General features: G+C 42.5%; 1 protein-coding gene across 2 annotated transcripts in view; it reads right to left on the bottom strand.

The window, feature by feature from the left end:
- Positions 1-20674, bottom strand: part of luzp2 (leucine zipper protein 2) — a 203086-nt gene that overhangs the window by 46470 nt on the left and 135942 nt on the right. For both annotated transcript variants that reach the window (XM_079554744.1, XM_079554745.1), the window contains exons 2-5: positions 17631-17748; positions 13953-14023; positions 12012-12093; positions 4202-4264 (exon numbers count right to left, since the gene is read on the bottom strand). In XM_079554744.1, the coding sequence (XP_079410870.1) occupies positions 4202-4264; positions 12012-12093; positions 13953-14023; positions 17631-17748 (334 nt within the window). The remainder of the gene's footprint in view (positions 1-4201; positions 4265-12011; positions 12094-13952; positions 14024-17630; positions 17749-20674) is intronic.

Genomic DNA, 20674 nt, shown 5'->3' with positions numbered 1-20674 from the left:
ATAGCGTGGGAAACACTGCCGAGCGCAGCAACGTTGTAGTGATTTCCCCTAAAAATCCAAACCGCAAGTCGACAAAAGGTCATGAGACAAAAATCTGAAAGGGTCAGTTTGGCCAATGTTTTACTTTGACTGTAAAACTAAGATGCTAGGGGAGAAAACTAGCCAAAAATCCCATAGCATTAATAGTTTATATTTTCACGGTGTCCATAAACAGACTGTTGCTCATTTGCAGTCTCCGCAAAGATTTGACCAACCAACATGAAACAAAAAGCGTTGTCATGGCAATCCTCCTCTCTCTGAGCCTCTATGTAAAAGATCGTACAATGAGAAGCTCTCTATACATGAGGCTGGCGAGTACAACTTGGCCATTCTGAAATATGTGTTCCCGCGGAAACGTACGCCCATGTGATCGACCTCTTAGACTCACTCCTCCCCATTTACGAAAAAGGCGAGATACGGCAAGTCAAAGTATTGATTTTTTACACAGTGGTTGAAGTGGAGGTTTTTAGTTTTCTCCTTTAGCGTCTTAGTTTTCATGTCAGAATATAAAAAAGACAAAATTGACCCTAGACAATCCTTATTTTAGGATGTTTTGTTGCTAGTAAGGTGGAGATAACCTAACTTAACATAACTTTAGTCGCTTCTAGAGACTCCAAACTTGCAGTCTTGGGTTTAAAGCAGTACAAAGTGACGTGTTTACCTTAATAAATCCTTTCCGTCGTCCCCCTGGAGGTAATACAAGTGTTAATGGGATGATTGGGGGGTCTTTAATCTCCCCCTGGTGTCTCTGGCCAGAAAACCACAATTGCAACCTTGCTGCCACCGGGTCAGAGCCACCAATACACACTAATGGAATTACGAAGAAGAAGCTAACATGCTAACGGACAAAGCTAACTGTGGGCTAGCGCCACTTAAACAGTATTTACAGCCATGTTTGAGTGAAAAAAATGATCTCCATTGTGTAATTGGATGTACAATATCCCTCTCTCCCTTTGTATTTTTTGTCAGTGTAGTATTTACTCTCACGGACAATTAATGAGTAAAAAATCGTAACTTGCTACGACACCTGCAGTGGCGCTTATGGCCTCTAGGGGCATGAGTTACTTAGTACTGCTTTAACAATATTTTGAAGTTTTTCTCAGAGGGATTTTTTAATATCGAGCCTGATTTATTGAGCTTTGAACCCAAAAACACAAGGCAAAATTTGAGGTTTTACACATTTTTTCCACTTATGATTAGCTCTAATTAAAACCTAAACAAGATCCAAAATCCCCTCTCCTCCCCAAAATCTTTCTTACTAATATGTCAACAAAGTAAAACCATCAATTTAAATCTAGGTCTATCCGTTATTTAGATTTCGTTGCTGAAAATATAGACAGTTTTGACCATTTTTATGCATAAAATGACACACGCACATTTTCCCCTCATATTTACATCAGTAATGTTCAGCATAAGCTTCAAACTGATATCACTTTTCCCTGCATTGTCTCGCCTCAACAAGAGAGAATCCATAAGGACGGCTCAGTCTCCTCCTACAGGCTTCCACAATGCTTCAGGGCCCGCCAATGAAAACCCAAAGCTAAAACTTTTAAAATGTATGCAGCAAGAACCCTGCTTTCATGAACTCTACAAACTCTACCCACCCCAGAGTTATCACAGGAGGAATGTCTCGCTTTAGAAACACTAACTTTCTCTGCAACTGGGCTTTAAAGTCCCCGATTGGTTGTTGCAGTAACGTCAGCCCCCGTCATGACGATTACGAAAAACAGTCTTATCCCGGTTCCTCTCCGACAGATCCTGATGCATTGTCCGGACATGAGTGGTGAGAAGGAACAAAGACTTGCTGCAACAGAATAAACTTTGTCTTCCCACCCTGTGATGCATTAATGTTAAAGGCATAGACTTCCTTTGCAAAGAGACAAAGAGCAGAGTAGTGGAAGGACAAAGGACGTCTGCGTAAAGAGTTCTTCTACAATGCAGTCAGCCTTACATTGAGCTGCCGACAATGAGCTCCTTTTGCCTGGCATGCCCTGGCATACTCGGAACTACTTCAGCGTTTGTATTTTATGGAATTAAATGAATGTAAAGGTTTTAAAAGTCAAAGCGGAGGTGAGTTACAAAAGAGCACAGAGGTTAGTAATTATCTGAGCATCGCCTCCTGTGTGTGAAGTACAGAATGTGGAAGGAACAAACTTATTTCACAAAGGACTAAGAGCTTTCACCTTTCTTCGTACCGAACAATTAAAGAAACTCCGTACTAACAATCCTGCTACTTCAATCCCATCCCCAAGAGGTTTTGTCCACATGCACTGATAGAAGTCCTCAAGAGCACACTTTTTTATACCAGTGAAAATCTGTAAAGGAGCAAGAAATACCACGACTGATGACCAGGCTTTGGGGGTTTACAGAGAGCTAAAGGGTTCAGCGTGAGCCTACCACACAAGATCAATAATACGTGGGCCTACTAGAACTAACCCTAACCTCACCTTTGCCCTAACCTTAATGGAAGGTCACTTCCTTTCTGTCTCGCACAAAGGAAATGACCATATTTGGATTATAGCATCATCTGGGGGACCCTTCGTAGGACACGTGGATGTAAAATATGTCAATATTTGTGAATGAATGTTGCTACTTCCGGGATATTTCCGCCTCACTAGTGACAAAGCGTCAAAACAATAAGCAGCAAACAGGATAAGTTTTGTAATTTTTACATGAAAACCTTTGTGTTAAGGGAGACACTACAGTATAGCTAAAATCTCCACTTTGACCACTGCGTGAAAATCAATACTTTCACCTGCTCTGCCGTGTGTCACCTTAAATAAGATAAGATAAGATAAGATAAGATAAGATAAGATAAGATAAGATAAGATAAGATAAGATAAGATAAGATAAGATAAGATAAGATAAGATAAGATAAGATAAGATAAGATAAGATAAGATAAGATAAGATAAGATAAGATAAGATAACTGATCTCACAAAAGAGAAATTCACTTGTTACATTCAGCTTTTAGAAACACTCAGGATGTGCAGAATAGAGGAAATGTGCAAACAATTAAATAGTAAATAGAGGTATCTTATATACACTGACTACCAAAAACTTTAAGGGGGCAAAAAGTATAAACAGTAAAAAATGTTTTTATTTATTTATTGACCTTTATTGAGGCAGGATAGTCCCACTGACATGAACAATCTCTTTTTCAGGGGAGTCCTGGCCCCAGAGGAGAATCTATTGTACATGTTTTCAGTGATAGGGAAACCGGAGTACCTGGAGGAAACCTACGCAGACACGGGGAGAACATGCAAACTCCACACAGAAAGGCCCCCAATAATAAAAAAAAATGTCAGTTTCAGAAGTGCAGGTTTAGTCATAGTACAAGTGGTTGATAAAGTGACGCAGATACAGAGATTATTGCATGTGTTTTTGCAAAGGGGTTATTGCACATGTGATTTTACAGTCTTGTTGTACAGTCTGACAGCAGTGAGGATGAAGGACCTGCTCCTTCTTGCACTGAGGGTGCCTCAGTCTGTCACTGAAAGAGCTGCTCAGCTCCTCTACAGTCCCGTGCAGTGGGAGGGAGGTGTCCACATTATGGAGGTGAGCTTGTATAACACCCTCCTGTCCCTCAGAGTCCAGGGGGCAGCCCAGGACGGAGCTGGCCCTCCTGACCAGCTTGTTCAGACTGTTCTTGTCACGCTCTGTGCTGCCCGGGGCCCAGCACACGGCGGCGTAGTGGATACTACAGAGGCTACCACAGAGTCCAATATATACACATATGATGGTATACTTTGTGCTGTGCTTATTGAGAAAACTCGCATGGAAAGTTTGTTTCAATTGCACTTCTAGCTATCATCTTTTTGTAAAGTTTCTGCAGAAAATAGAATCAGGAGGTGATAGAAGGCTAAACATAGCAACAACCAAGCTATTTCAACATGTTTCTCATCTAAGGTTTGTGAGTACATTCACATCTGCATGAAATGTGGAGCAAGAAAATTACTTTTTTTTATAGGAACTCGGAGACGACAGGAAAACCGCGTACTGTCCCCCCACATTTGCACCAATTTACTGACATCAACTTGCAAATTTAGGACCTCACAACACAAACAGAAGAAACAAAGCGATGTATGGGGTTCTGTCTGTGTCAAACATCACATGAATGAAAACGTACACAAGTCGCTGCAGACTTCGTCACTGCCACTCACCTCTTGTTGCAGATCTTTGATAATCTTTGTTTTCTTCTCCATCTCCACTTTGAGGAATTTGATCTGAGGAAAACAAAGATGCAGCACGTATTAGCGCACTGACAGCAACATCTGTACATAAACCGTTTCAACTAAGCGACACAGGCAGAAATACAGTAATGATGAGAGACATTCTGCAACTTGTTGAATGTGGGAGGCAAACTTGCGAGTTCAGCACAGTTCCCAAAACTCTCTCTCTGACTTTTGTTGTAAGGATTTTCCTGAGCTGAAGGCTTTACTGGACAAGAAAGCACAGGGTTAGAGAGGGTGAAAGGGACTGGAGAATAAAACAGATGACCTGCTAAGCTCTTCTCAGAAGATGGTGAAAGACTGTTGTGGAGTGGTGGGAGCAAAGGAGGAGGAAGAGGAAGGAGCTGACCAGTGCAGGACACCATGCTCTGACACAGGGACAAACTCAAGAGGCGCTGCACCATTTCAGAGGATCAGAGGAGACTGAAGGCAGCCAGCAAGGTTTCCTCAGGGTGCTACACTTTCCGCTTCCTCCAAAAACCAGCTGTTCAGGTTGGCCTGCAGTGGTGGTGCGGCTCAGTTGCAGCGGCTCAGGACTAACACTACCTACTGATCCTGCCGTAGCCTCTAACCTTAAATATCCTGGGTCGGGTGCCTATTCTTAATACATCTGATTGGATGCGATCAGGCTGTGACAGGCCCTGTGCTCAGAATGTTTTTGGTTACTTCCTGTTGGCCAGGGTGGGGTAAAGACTACTTCCTGTCAACGCTTAAACGTAAATTAAGAATAAAATCTTAAGATCTTATCGCAGTACTTTTTGCGGCCATAGCAATCTTTATCATGTATCGCAATACTTTCAATAATTGTGTTTGGAGGCATTTTTATCATGCACTTTGTTTTCCAGTGACAGTTACACAACACTTTGTTACATTTTGTGTTAATGCACTTTTCAATCCTAAAGCAGTACTCGGTAACTCTTGCCCCTAGAGGCCATAAGTGCAACTGCAGGTGCCGTAGCAAGTTGTGATTGTTTAACTTATTAATTGTCTTGGAGAGTAAATACTACGCCGACATAAAAGGCGAAGGGAGAGAGGGATATTGTGCATCCAATTATACAATGGAAATCATTTTTTTCACTCAAACTTTGCGGTAAATACTGTTTAAAGTGACGCTAGCCCACAGTTAGCTTTGCCCATTAGCCTGTTAGCTTCTTCTTTGTGATTCTATTAGTGTGTGTTGGTGGCTCCGGTCCGGTGGCAGTCAAGTTGCAAACATGGTTTTCTGGCCAGAGACACCAGGGGGAGATGAAAGACCCTCCAATCATCCCATAAACACTTGTATTACCCCCACAGGGACTACGGAAAGGATTTATTAAGGTAAACACGTTACTTAGTCCTGCTTTAACACTTCAATAAATGTCCTTTTGGTTTTGAACTTTGGACACACAAATGTTTTTTTTTCCACACATTTTAAGAAGAAGAAGATCTTTATTTATATAGCGCCTTTCACAGACATGGTCACAAAGCGCTTTACATGAGACAATTGTACATTCACTCCATACTCAGTGGTGGAAAGCTACGTTTGTAGCTTCAGTTTCCCCTGGGGGAGACTGTCAGAGGCGCTTTCGCGACTACACACGTCTGCGCCAACGGACCCTCTGACCACCACCATACAACCACTCACACAAATCATTCATCCTGGCCTATTGTGCATGTTTTTAGTGGTAGGGGAAACCGGAGTGCCCGGAGGAAACCTACGCAGACACGGGGAGAACATACAAACTCCACACAGAAAGGCCCCGTCCCTGGTGGGAATCGAACCCGGACCTTCTAGCTGTGAAGCGAGAGCACTAACCGCTGCGCTACCGTGCCGCCAATTTTAATCTTAACATATTCATTATCATAATTACTTAATTGTATGGCAGTACGTATTAGATCGACCCCTGAGTATCGGGATACGCATCGGATCGTGACAAAAGTAACAAATATCCAAAACGATTCTGATAAAAATTCCAAACGGAGATATCTGCTTTTGCAAAAGAACTCTCCATACAACACAGACTAAAAACTGTCAGAAGAAACACGATCTTTGAAAGAAATCTCCAAACAGAAAGTCAAAAAAATGTTTAACCTTGTCATTATCTCTGAGGGATAAAGGTCCCAAACTTGCCGTGTTACATGGCTGAAAATCTTTCTCCTGACAGTCACCACTTTTTAACACCTTTCTAAAGAAAATAATTGGATCTTTGTTCATACGCCCTGAAAGAGAAGATGTTGAACTTTGTGCCAGTTGGATAGAAGCGTCACATTTGTATTATTTCGAGGCAACACCACATTTACTCAGTGCCTTTTTGCTTTAATAAATGTGCACTGGTTCTTTACCCGTCTTTACAGCTGAATGAGTGCGTCTTGGATTTTCGTTTTCATTGCTTTCTGGGTCTTCCCCGAGGCCAGTGTCACATCTGACCTCTATCATGACTTTGAACCGTTAGTCACACGTGCAATTAACCCGTCTCCCGGTGGAGCTGCACTCGCACGTCCCCCGGGGGAACCAGCCTGAGGGAAACATCCACTGAACCGCCGGGACACTCCTTGTTTTTAGAAGCTCGCCTCACTCTGACCCGGTTGGTTAAATGGGACATATTTCAATGTGGCTTTTTATATCGTCCTGACGGTCTCCACTGTTGAAATCCAGAAATCCTGCCCAGTCTGTTCTGCACAAAGGTATGACAATATCGAAGCCAAGGTGCACAAAAGAATGTTTATAAGCCATAATTATGCAGGATATGTTCAGGTTTTTTAGGATTTCTAGTAGGTTTTTCACAATGTACTGTATGTAACCATGGATGCGGTTCAATCAGCAGTGAAAACCTAAAACACAATCGATCCTGGAGCGTCCTACAGGCCAGAGGAAACCTACACAGACACGAGGAGAACATGCAAACTCCACACAGAAAGGCCCCGTCCAGATGGGAGTCGAACCCTGGAACTTCTAGCTGTGAAGCACACGTGCTAACCGCTGTGCTAACCGCTGTGCTAACCGCTGTGCTAACCGCTGTGCTAACCGCTGTGCTAACCACTGTGCTAACCGCTTTGCTACCGTGCCGTAAGGGTCCTATGCAAACCACCCAAATATCCGCTGGGTCAATGAAAGGTCAAATACTTAATATTATAAACTTTATTTTCACATAAAAAGTTGCATAGTGCACCTTTAAATACAAACCAAACCAGTTCAGGCTCTTTTTTCATTTTTATTTTTTTCAGGTTGCAACTGCCCAAAACATTGATGAAACAATGAGCGCACTTCATTTTGCATTTGAAAGCTTTAATTATTCTTATTTTAGATATTCACATAGACATGTTAACAAATTAAAATGACAGAATACAATACCTGCCACACTGAAGGCATCATGTTTTAAATGATTCAAAATTGCTTTGATTACTGCTTTGCACTTTTGACATTTTCTCAATGTCACCAGAAATGGTTTTCACTTCACAGATTGTTAAACCATTGAGAAAATGCCAAGACTAAATGGTGACAGTTTTGAAGAAAAGAAAATATAAAACATATTTAGAGTTATTTCACTCTTTTTTCTTTCCTTCATAATCTCGTGTGCTCATTCATAGTTTAACGTCTTCAATAAAAATCACACAGTGTATTTACTGTTGAAGATACAGAGAAGCCGATACATAAAAAAAGTGTTTCCAAACGATGCTGTAGATGAACAAGTTCACATAACCTCACTCTAAACCAGGGGTGTCAAACATACCGCCCGCGGGCCGGATTATTTAATTCAGCTCCTGCTGTGAAGAGCATAAATTTCAGAGTATGTAAAAAAAAAGAGTACGTCTCTAGCCCATTCCTGAGTTATAAAGTTTTAAAGATTAACCAGAATACTCATTCCAGCCACTAGGGGGCATCTTCAATAAAAAGAAAGGAAAGATTTTCACAGAAATAATAAAAGATCCGGATATGAACAACACATTATAGCCATGTGGCAAATGGACAGTCAATAACAGCACTTAATAACGGCGCACGTTGAGAAACTTGTGACACAGGCTTGTAAAGTGCAATACAAGTGTAGCCGAGCTACAGTCAAGTTGGGGCTTTCATTTATTGGAAACATTTTCGCTATGATATGTGGCCCGCGGTGGAATCTGAATTTCAGCCCGCGACCCAAAATGAGTTTGACACCCCTGCTCTAAACTGTAAGCAACTGGAGTGGCCTTTTCATTTACTTCAGCGAGACAGAAAGCGGCTTGAAGCGACAAATCTACTGCACAGTTACAAGCCACATGAAGCTAACATATTAAAGCTCATTTATGCTCTCATTTAAATAAATAAATCTGTGCTTTCCAAGTGTAGTTACTGTCGCTGCACTTTCACACATTTCTAATATCCAGTCTGTGTTATCGAAACCACCAGAGGGCACTGGAAGTGCATCAGAAAATGCAAAAAAGGAGAGGAAATGTCGACGATATGGCACATGTTTTTTTTTTGTTTTTTTTACAGCAATAGGGATAGTTGACAGCACGGTAGCGCAGCGGTTAGCGCTCTCGCCTTACAGCTAGAAGGTCCAGGGTTCGATTCCCACCTGGATGGGGCCTTTCTGTGTGGAGTTTGCATGTTCTCCCCACGTCTGCGTAGGTTTCCTCCGGGTACTCTGGTTTCCCCTACCTCTAAAAACATGCACAACAGGCCAGGATGAATGTGTGTGAGTGAATGAATGGTGGTGGTCAGAGGGACTGTTGGCGCAGACGTGTGCAGTCGCGACAGCTCTTCTGTCAGTCTCCCCCAGGGGAAACTGAAGTTGTAGCTTACCACTGCTGAGTATGGAGTGAATATAGAATTGTCTCATGTAAAGCGCTTTGTAAAAAGTTCAAATAACTTTTGAGAAGTTTAGCCGCTTGTTCGCTGTTTGCAGCAGTGTCTCCACAGTTGGCTCATGCACTACTTCATTTCTACTACTCTGGATAAACAAAGCGTCTGACGTGCGTGGACAGATTCAAGTATAGGAGATGGACAGAAAGCTCCATGCGTCTCCGTTAGTGCTCCATAAGAAAGGCATCGTAGATTTGAAATGATCAGAATTAGTCCAGGATCACAACTTGGTTTACAACCGCTCCTGAAAAATATTGATTAGTGTAATATTTTCTCCTTCAGAAATGCCAAGCTATAGACCTTTACACTACACTTCTGCCCTAGTAACCTGCGCCGCTGCCCACGCCCTCATCTCAAGCAAATCGATGGCATCGGCGTTTTACCTTCGATGTTTGATGGTTCCTTTTCAAACCCAGATATTTGACTTTCTCCTGAACACGGCTGACATTTACGTGCTTCGGGGCCCGCTTGTTTCTGTCTCTGCTGAGCTGATAAATAGCATTTAAAAGAACACAAATGTCAAACTGCCCGCGCGTGACACCACAGTCGGGGGATTTGCGCTCGTATTAGCAAAATGGCAAATGCCGTTTTCAGATGTCCCCTGAACCGGCGGTCCGCGGGCGTGCACGTGCAGGGGCGCCTCTAATGTCAGTGAGAACATTAAACCTCATAGCTGTAAATGTAAATGGTAATGGAATACAGAGAAGCCAGGCATTAACATTCTGCCGACTGTACGCACAGAGCTGACACAAATGGCACGCAGAAAATCATGTAAATGTGATTACACTTGTGCTCAAAGGTTTACATACCCTGGCAGAATTTGGGATTTTTTTTTTAAACTATTTTGAATGAAATGAAATGAATGAATAAATAAAGTACCAAAATGACCCTGATCAAAAGTTTGTATACCCCAGTTTTTAATACTGTCTATTGTAGTTGTGGATGAGGTTCTCTCATCTTCTTCTCTTATATTTTTCCTGATGGTAAAGTGGCCCCCCTCCTGGAACCACCACCTTAACGTGGTGGAGGGGTTTGAGCGCCCGAATGATCCTGGGAGCTCTGTTGTTGGGGGCTTTGTGCCCCTGGTAGGGTCTCCCATGGCAAACAGGTCCTAGGCGACGGGTCAGACAAAGAGTGGTAGAGACCAACAGGTCTGTTTAATCGTGAGGCCATCCTCCCATGGACCCACCACCTGCAGGAAGAGCCATACGGTGCTGGTGCAATGTGCTTTTGGCAGCTCCAACGGCTGCCCCCACGACCCGGACACGGACAAATGGAAGAAGATGGATGGATGGATGGATGGATGGATGGATGGATGGATGGATGGATGGATAGTAAAGTGGCTCATTCTTCTTGGCAAAAAGCTTCCAGTTCTTGTAAATGCACTTGTGAGCTCTCCGCACAGTGGTTCAATGATATTGAGGTCAGGAGACTGAGATGAACACTAACGGGACCTTCACTTTATTCTGCTGGAGCCAGTGGAGCCTCAGCTCAAACGTACTGTTCGGATTCAGATTCAGATTCAGATTCAGACAAGACTTTATTTCTCCCCGAGGGACAATATATTTGCAGCTTCCCAGCCAAACATTTCATAGCATCTCATAAATACAGTACAAAGAAGAATAGGCCTAACACGTACAAATAAAATAAGTCGTACAAGACAGCCCAGAAATTTACAGGAACTGTTTTCATCGAGACTACTTGGAAATTCGCCTTATTGCCAGGGGGCGTCTCTGAGACATCTCTAGCGGTGACTCGACTCTCCAACTAGTCTCAGGTCGGTGAGATAGGGCCTCTGTATGTTCACAATCAGTCCAAGTTGCAAAGACTCTCTCCGCTGAGACCTTTAGAGACGATCATAATCACGCCTCATAATGATGGTGACCGTTTTTGTCGGACTCAAGTGTCACTGACCACAACATATTTTCTTCACAATATTTGAGCTCAATTTTCTCATAACACAAAGTGAAACTTTCTCCTAGACAGTCTCAATAGTCGATGTCCCCTGTTATCAGCCACAGCCCAGTGAAGAGAGTGAAATGAGGGAGAAAAACAGTTGTGAAAGTCTGCCTGAAAGTCTGTGTCTGCAGGGGCGCTGCTAAGAGCTGCAGGTGCCCACATGCAAAGTACTTCACTCGCAAAAGATACTGACAATGCTTATACACCTGAGTCTGCCAAAACAACATAACACATGCTTCACTACAGGTGGCTGACGTTTCAGAATTCAGAGTGGGTTATGACTGGAGCAGTTCCCAACTCTACCTACTTTATGTAAGGGATAATGTTTAGAACGCTGGTCATTATCGGGAAAATAAGTAGCGACAAGGCGAACCGAACTGAAGATACTTATTTTCCAGATATCAGCGTTCTATACATTATCCCGCTTATTATACGGCCATTTGCCAACTGAACACACACACCATAAACTTTTATGAAGGCCGAAAGGTTTATTTAATGACTTCCGCGGCAAATAGTTCCCAAACGTTTCCGCGCTGCTTAGCAATGTTTGGCTAGACTAGTAGCAGCAAGGCTAGTAGCTAGCCTAGCTACTTAGTTGAAGGTGCAGTTGGAGAGGAGGAATGGTGGTGAATCTCTGGGTAAGTTGAAAGTCGGACTCCCACTAACTTCACAAGCGATTACCCCACCCTCTCTGGCAGTGACGAGGACAGAGATAGTGTCCTCTACTACTACGTGTGGGGTGATATGAAAGACCTGTATTACAAGCATGAGCTCCATTGCACTTGGCAGCAGTCATTATTTTTTTCAGAGGTCCTCTATCAAAATATAATGACCAGTAGAACGTTGGAAAATCCCATTCAAATCAATGGAGCGTTCTACTTGCATTGTGAAGAGCCGTATAATAATGACATTTTAATTATGCTTTCTATACAGATGTGTGGGTTGTGTGAAGTTTCTTACCGTGTCCTTTTGTTTGTCTGCTTTCTCATTGGCCTCGTCCAGCTGTTTCTGCAGCGCCACCTGGAGGGACTTCATCTCCTCCCTGTGACAACATGCGCACACATTTACACTCAGCAACTCGTGAATTTAGAGACTTTACGAGACTGTCATGTCCCGGTAGAGAAGTTTGGAATCCACCTTTAACCAACGCTTGGAGGACCACAGTACAACACATCGGGACCTATCTTGAGATTGTGAGGAAGGATCTCGGACAAAAGGATGCATTAGTCTACTGTGTTTTATCTGAGAGTCAAAGCAAGAGCACTATGCGCACTCAGCCTTCAAGTACATCAAGTATAGTGGGTTCAGTGAAGTGCTCTTACTTTTTTATTCTTATGTCATTATGTGAAAGTTTGTTACTGAAAAAATGTTTCTTCCAACAGGGTCAGCACTTAGGCTTTTATAGAGGCTTTTATAGAGGCGAGAGCAAGCACAGCACAACTATGAGGGCAATGGGCAATCCAATGGAATATGTGTAAGTGTTCTATAGATACAGACGGCATCTTTGGCAGTTCTCATATATGGTTAAGTTCACAGCAGCCAGAGGGAAAACAAAGAGAGGAACAAACTTTCTTCCATTTCTCAACTATTATTTTAAAGCTGCCCTGAGCTCTGTCTTTTTTAATTATTTTGTCAGTATGTGAAGTGAATCCTGCTCTGCCCAGCTCACTCCCCTCACTCCCTTCCACACGCTGCTCTGATGCTGGACTCAACGTGAAACGGACATCTCATTAATCTCCATTTATCAGCATATATAAGATATGTAGCAAAGTAAACATTTTGAGACTTACAAGAAAGTTGCAGTTTAGCAAATAGCAGGTCGCTCAGATGTTTCTTTGTAAACTGTGTTAGTCGCTAACTGTTGCTGCATCTGCTGCTTTAAACTTCTGCGATCCTGTGTTTGTTTTACATGGACATATGAGGGGTGTGTAGGGAGCAATGGGCGCTGGCTGCTCTGCCTTGTGCCCACGACGCTGGAGGCCGCCATTGCTGTAGTACCTCCATATCGCCGCTAGCTCCCCATTGAAAAGCATTGGAGTTTAGACACGTTAAAAACAACTTTAACGCCTGGTTTCTATTTTTTCAACACTAGACTAGGCTAGATATTCCTCCTGAGATAACGCTGGGTTGGTCACAATTTAAGAAACCAGGCTGGTTTTACGTAAGAAGAATTTTAGAAATCTCGTACTTAATGAGGGTCGGACTGTTAGCATTGGAGCAGCGCGAGCTACACGTCACGCAAGGGCGGAGTCTACAGTGAAGATCCCGCCTTCATGCCCTTTTTAGGAACATGCTTCGTCAGAGCTGGGGAGGGGGAGTCTGTAAATCCGCCATGACTTCCCCCACGAGCGTGGTCATTATGGTAAACGGGGAGGAGTGAACAGAAGCTGTCCATTTATATATACAGTCTATGGTTGGATGTGAGGCGGAGTAGGTGTGGAGCTTGTCTCTGCAGGAAAAAGTTAGCTCACTGTTTTGAAGGTGGTGCATCTAGCAAAGCAATGTGGGAATTCAACCATTACAGGCTGGCAAAATCGAGTAACAAATGCCGAATTATGGATATATTTTTCTACTAAATAGAGAAACAAAGACATGTAGAGGAACACAGTGGTTCAACAGCCCATAAATACAGACAATGCTAACCAGGAATCTAATGTTAGCTTCATGCTACATAGCTAATATTAGCAGCAAGTGTAATTTTTCGCTTCTATTGAACTATTCGAAGTAAAAAAACATCCATATGGCTAAAACATTTTTTTTAAATGACAATGTTCTGCCTCAAGGGGTTTCCCATGCTTTCCTGCATTAAACATTGGCCCACATGAGACATAGGCTTTAAGTTCGGCCTCGGTGTCTGCGTGTTACGGCTGTGTTAGAGGGATGAAGTGTGTGTGCGGTTACCTCTGCTTGTGGCTCAGCTCCAGGATCCTCTGCACGTCCTTCTTGGCCACCGAATCATCATTCTTTAAAGACTGTAAAAAATAAAGGAGAGGGGCATTCTGTTCAGCACCAGAAGTACAATGAGGCAGTGTGCAAAGATCTGGACTCTTGGTCGAGCAGTGTATGTAAAGCACATGGAAAATATAGAGATTCGTGAGCCTGCTTTCAAACCCTTGGCACAAAGGGATGATAGTTTACATTATATGCACACAACAATATGAAATGTATGTACACAGTTGGGGAGGACGTAAGGTAAGGGGTAGGCTACGTCAAGCCCAGAGGCAAAAAACAAAACAAAATAATGATAAACAATAAACTGGCCCCATGATGAAGTGGACACATCGTATCATGCAAAATCTACTTTCTTGAGGTTTAAACCATGTTATAACGTTGTTCCCTCATCAAAGACAGACCTGGAGTAGTGTTTCACAATATTAATTTTGAGTAATCCTCGAACACAGCTGTTAAATGTAGCTGTTTCTTCTTCTATGGTGTCAGCGCCTCGTTCTGTACTTCCTGATTACAACTGCATCATTGTTCAAATCCAAAAACCGTCCTCCACATTTTTAAACACCTCAAACCCTTAACGCTGTGTCGCTAATTCACGACAAACCACTTCCTGCAAGACTTCACTTAATTTAGCATCAGCTTGAAAGCAAAAACAGTATAATATATAGTATATATATATTTTTATATAATTGGAAATAAATTCAGGCGTCAAGGGGATAATCCAACATTATGGGGAGATCTTTCATCTCCCCCTGGTGTCTCTGGCCAGAAAACCACAATTGCAACTTTGCTGCACCGGGTCGGACTCACCAAAACACACTAATGGAATCACGAAGAAGAAGCTAGCAGGCTAATGGGCAAAGCTAACTGCGAGCTAGCAGTATTTACAGCATGCCATGACACCTGCAGTGGCGCTTCTGGCCTTCAGGGGCAAGAGTTAGTACTTTAAGTCAATTTTCTAAGCTCCATATGCATGACATGTCCACTTTCGGAAATTATATCACACAAATCAGGGGTCAAATAGGTGCTGAAGTGTGGATATGAAAAACACTGGGATTTGGTGCAAGGGGCTTCACTTTGGGTTCAGCCCCTGAACTTTTCAAAAGGAAGAAAATCGGCACACACTAAGCTAACTGGCCAACCCCTGATGTAAGGGATGGCAAACGTGTTTCTAGATTGTGCAAACCTATTAAAAATGAACAAAAGTAATTGATTTAACCTAATATTATAGGTTCACTTTTGATGTTTCAACTAAAGAATATCAGGCCCACCTACAAAACCGGTCTTAATGCAATGATAAATGATATAATGTCTCAGTTTTCTATTCTGTGCCGGCGGTCTCTAATCACTCTGTAAAAGCATGTAGAGAGTGTCGATCAAGCCCTTTACACACATTCCAGCACAACTCAGTGGTTCTGATGTGAAATAATGACACAGAAAGGAACATTAGCTTTGTACATTTGGGACCAATTTCATTCGAGCTGTAATCAAAGCGTTCATTCCAGACGAGCTGAAACATACCATTAGTATAGGGGCCTGTATAACATATAATTTATCTCCAGTAATGACACGGCGGAAGCAATGATTAGGACCTGTTTTCTTTTCACAAGGAAATGACTAAATATATCTATGTAAATGTTTCTGAAGTGATGAATTCTCTTCTTTTCTCTTTTGTTCTATTGTCGTTCCTACGTCCTGTCATATCCAGAGCGCCACTGCTTGAGTCCTGACCATAACAGTGACTCAGAGAACAGGCTTCGAAGCAGCTCTGTTTGTGAAGAAGTCTTTCAACAGTCTCTGGCCGGAAGTCGAGGTTCAGATCCAGGCTGAAAACAGTTCAGTTTAGCTCTGTATAAGATGTGTGTGCCCGTGGAAGAGCGTGGTAGCTACATCTTTAGTCGTTTTGTGTTACTGAGGGCACACACAAAGACCAGACAGGTACGCATTAACTCGTCTAAGCTCAGGTAAGAAGATATCTCAGTATGGAAAAACGGTGGCCTGCTCCTTTAACAGTACTGTCACTGTGGGAGTGTTAAAAACTACTTGTTTAAAGCCCTGTCCATACGAAGTCAAGCTGAGAACCAAACGCAAAGATATTTTATCCATCCAGTGTATCGTCCATACGAGCCCGGCGTTTTGGGGGTCTGTAAACAAACATTTTCCACACTAGGTCCCAGAGTGGAAAGATCTCAAAACGCCGTTTATGTGGCTCCGTTGTAACTTTTACTAAAACGATGACATCACAGCTCCAGAGCGGTGTCTGTTATCCATAATATACTGACCTTATAATGAGTTTTACTCATGGATCTATGATGGTTTTACTCTGCTCCTCTTTGCTCCTCTTCCACAAGCCACAGGTGACAAATAGAAAAACAGGGCCGAGTCAGTCTGTGTTTTTGGACAGACAGTAAAAGTCACTGACAGGTTTTTCTGCTTTAGTCACGTTACTTCTGAAGAATAAACTCTCCTCCTCGTCTCTTCTGTAGATCCTAAATCCTTGAATCAGTTTCATTTTCACCGTTTCCATTCCACAAAAGTTTACTGCACATGCGCCCTCCACATCTTGTTCTATTATCTGTGTTAGCGTCACAGCGCCTCACACAGGCCTGGAAGATGAACTGCGCCGTTTTCACAGATCTGAGTCGACCCATGTGGACGCACACATTTACTAAGCCGGCTTCATGCTTACAAAGATAGTTTCTGAAAATATAAGCATTTTGTCTTCATGTGGATATAGTCCAAGTGTGATGGCTGTAGGGATTAGAAAATGTGCTCAGTTCAGGTGGGGGTTAAGAGGTTAAGTCCAGGCTGAAGGCACTCCTATTTACTGCTGCTTTTGGCAATTGATTGTATTTTAATGAATTTGAATATGTACATATACTTATTTTTAAGGTAATTTTAGTTGATTTGTTTTATTGTTTATTTTAATTGTTTTTTCTAAGCTTTTTATTGCATTGAACCTAGCCCTAACCCTTTTTTATTGTGTTTGGTTGTCTGGTATTGCTGTGATGCACATCGATTTGTCATGTACATGAAATGTGCCATACAAATAAACCTGCCTTGCCTATAGTAACTTTAATGATAACTGTAAGTGCTGCTGTCACCTATAATGCCTCCTATTTAACAGGACCAGTGCAGCCCAGACTATATGACAGGTTTGTCCGACCTGTAGCTTTCTCCAGGCCTGTGCCATAGTGTTGGAGGTGAATATCCAATGTCCAACGTGAAACCATCTTCACTGTAGTCCAAAGCGCTTACCTTTCGTAGCAACTTCTCTCTTTTCATCTTTGCTTTGAGAGTTTATTAACAGTGACTTCAACAGTGACAGTGACTTTGGGGGTCATTCACCAAGCGTTTTGCTCACATGCAAATTAAGCAGCATGTGCAAAAAAATGCAAAAATCAGCAGCTTAATCAGGCGAGTTGAAGTGTTGCAGTGAAGTTTTTTGAGTGAGACTTGTAAATATGAATTCAAGTTTATCTCGCCCTGACGGCATAAAACGACAAAAGAGGAGCCTGAAATCTGTTTGTAGAAGTCGTGCTTGTGCCCTTTGTGTGATATAACTTTTGTGCTGCTCTCTGCAGTGTGGCTCTTGACATATCGGGAGTGTGTCGTCGATGTGAGGCAGACCTGTAGGTTTCCTTTGAGACTGTCCAGTTCTTTGGAGGTCTTGGAGAGCTGGTGCAGGAGGCTGCTGCGCTCGCTGAACACCTCTTTCAGCTTCTTCTCTATGTCTTCAGAGCTCTGCCTGTGGGACACAAACACAAGCAAGGACATGAATCAGACGTCTGTCGCGGTGCCAAAAGTATGTGGACATTCTAGTCACAACAGCCGGACAAAAGGAAGACTCTTATTTGTGGGGCTAAAAAAAAAAATCTTTCATTGTGGTTTTCCAATTTAATTCTACTTTAATGCAGAAGGAATGGTATTTGTAATGCATTGATGACGTGTAGGTTGGATAAATGCGACTTGACCGTTCTTGGCCTGGGTCGCATTTGAAAACATCTGCAGTTAGGATCTTAAAGCAGTACTAAGTTTACTCATTAACTCATCCAATTACACAATGGAGATATTTTTTTTCACTGAAACTTGGCTGAAAATACTGTTTAAGTGGTGCTAGCTCACATTTAGCTTTACCCATTAGTCAGTTAGCTTCTTTTTCGTGATTCCATTAGTGTGTATTGGGACCTCCGACACGGTGCAGGAAAGTTGCAAGGGTGGTTTTCTAGCCAGAGACACCAGGGGGAGATGAAAGACCCCCCAATCATCCCATTAACACTTGAATTACGCCCAGAGGGACTACGGAGAGGATATATTAAGGTACACAAGTGACTTAGTACCGCTTTAATGAGTCATGTCTATGGTGTAGTGCTTTGAGAAGCTGGTCAACTTTGGCTTGTAATGTGAAATTCAAGTCATCATTATTGTCAGAGAATAAAATGAAATCAACATTTACTATTTTGGGTTCATGCTGTACGGTCGCATCATCTCTGTCCATACATAGTTTGGGCTTTCAGATTCCTGTGTGTTTCAGCTTGCATATCAGTATGACGCACAACAAAGGTTATCAATCAATCGTTTTGTATAGCCCAATATCACAACAGGAGTTGCCTCACAGAACTGCACCAAGCATTAAAACAATGAAACAAAACAATGTAGTGTCCAGGCAAACATAATGGCCAAATAAGCGTCAGCAGAAGATGGAAACATGCCCTTAGAATCTCCTACACAGCCAGGAAAAACGTAAAAATCCAGTGGGAGAAAAGAGAAACCTCAGGGAAGAAGAAGAAGAAGATGATCTTTATTTATATAGCGCCTTTAACAGACATATAGTCACAAAGCGCTTTACATGAGGCAGTTGTACATTCACTCCATACTCGGTGGTGGAAAGCTACGTTTGTAGCTTCAGTTTCCCCTGGGGGAGACTGTCAGAAGCGCTTTCTCGACAACACACGTCTGCACCAACGGACAACTATAGAAGGAGAGATCCACTCCCATGGACGTGGAAGCATAGCCTAACTTGAACGGTCAGACTCATGTGTCCGGTTGGGGTCAGCCCTATGTTCCCCCATTCTACCCCGATTGATAAAGATTAGGCACCAGCCCACTATCCTTAAGGTTGGTGGCTAGGGCAAGGTCAGGGTTAAGCTGATTGATACATGCATGACATTTCACTCTCATGACTTGTGATTGGTTGATGTACCAACTCACACAGCCCTCCGGTTCCTGCACTGATGGTAAATAAACTTCTCCTGCACAAGACATCCAGACTGTTGTTTTACTTATAGTCTATAGTCAAAAACTACATCACATTTGCCTTTCCCCTTGTTTTACTCACTTTTCCACCGATATCAATGGTGTTAACAAGCCTGTGCTAACTGGATTACATGTACACACTCCAAACTAAAGCAAACTTGGATGACACCCCTGGCATAGACACGGAGCCACAGGCACTGACGTTTGTCTGAGGCCCAGCCAGTCTGAACCGCAGTGTTCACAACCAGTGATTACGGCCTGCGGAGCTTACCTGGCTCTGTGCTCGACCAGGGAGCTGATGACCCCGGCCCAGGCCAGCAGGAAGCACCGCCTCAACAAAACATCGATGAACATCAAATGGACATTTGTGGGGAACAGGGTCGTTACAAGTCGCTGTTTAGGGAGAGCTGGCATTCACTCAGCTACACTCAGACACAAATACATGTATCAGACTTTTACGCTTCAAGATACTCAATACTAACAGTACTCAAGTAACATTTTCTCCAAGTACTTTTTTTTTTACATAAGAATTTATGGGTCACTATTGCCCCCTCCAAAAGCAGTATATTGGTAAGAGGTTTAATATGCGTCAGTGTCCGCCATGATAAGAAGCCTCCGAATTGGGCTGTCAATTAGGAAGGAGTTAGGAATAAGAGCCTCAATGCTAACTATCATAGCCACTTTAGCATCTGGTGGTCCCTTACCGGCGATTAGGAGCTATGTGCCATCCCATAAGCCACTGCCGAACCTTTGAGTGATTCATGTGCAACCACTGTTGATGATGAACAAATATATATATAAATATACAGTACAGGCCAAAGGTTTGGAAACGCTTTATCTATGTATTCGTTTTTCCTTTCATTTCAAAACTGTTCCTATGGTAGATTCTCACTGAAGCCGTTCATTTATGAAGGAACACATACGGAATTGTGTTTTAAACCAAAAAAATGTTGACATAAATTCTTCCGCCGCCTCTCGCTTTGATCACTGCTTTACACTTTTAACTTTTGCTCAGTTAGCTTCACGATGTCGTCACAGAAATGGTTTGGGCTCCTCAGACATGTTGAAAATTATCTCAGAAGACAATCTTATGAAGCTCATGGAGAAAATGCCAAGAATAAAGGGCGGCAATTTGGAAGAAGTTAGAATATAAAACAAATTTGTATTTTTTTCACCTGTTTTTGTTTCCTTCATAATCCCATGTGTTCATTCATAGTTTAACACCTTCAATGAGAATTGTAGTGTGTTAATAATGTTGAAAATAGAGAAAAGCCAAGACATAAAAAGTGTGTCCAAACTTTTGGCCTGTACTGTATATTTATATAAGATTCTGCAGAAGCCAAACTTTATAAAAGTGACAAAATACATGTTAAAGTTACCACAGCACAGTCACATGTCACTTTTTATTATTGTCTGTT

The sequence above is a fragment of the Gobius niger genome (genome assembly GCF_951799975.1).
Source record: "Gobius niger genome assembly, chromosome: 4".
NCBI lineage: Eukaryota > Metazoa > Chordata > Actinopteri > Gobiiformes > Gobiidae > Gobius > Gobius niger.
The sequence above is the reverse complement of the archived record's forward strand: the minus strand, read 5'-3'. Positions and strand labels throughout refer to the sequence as shown.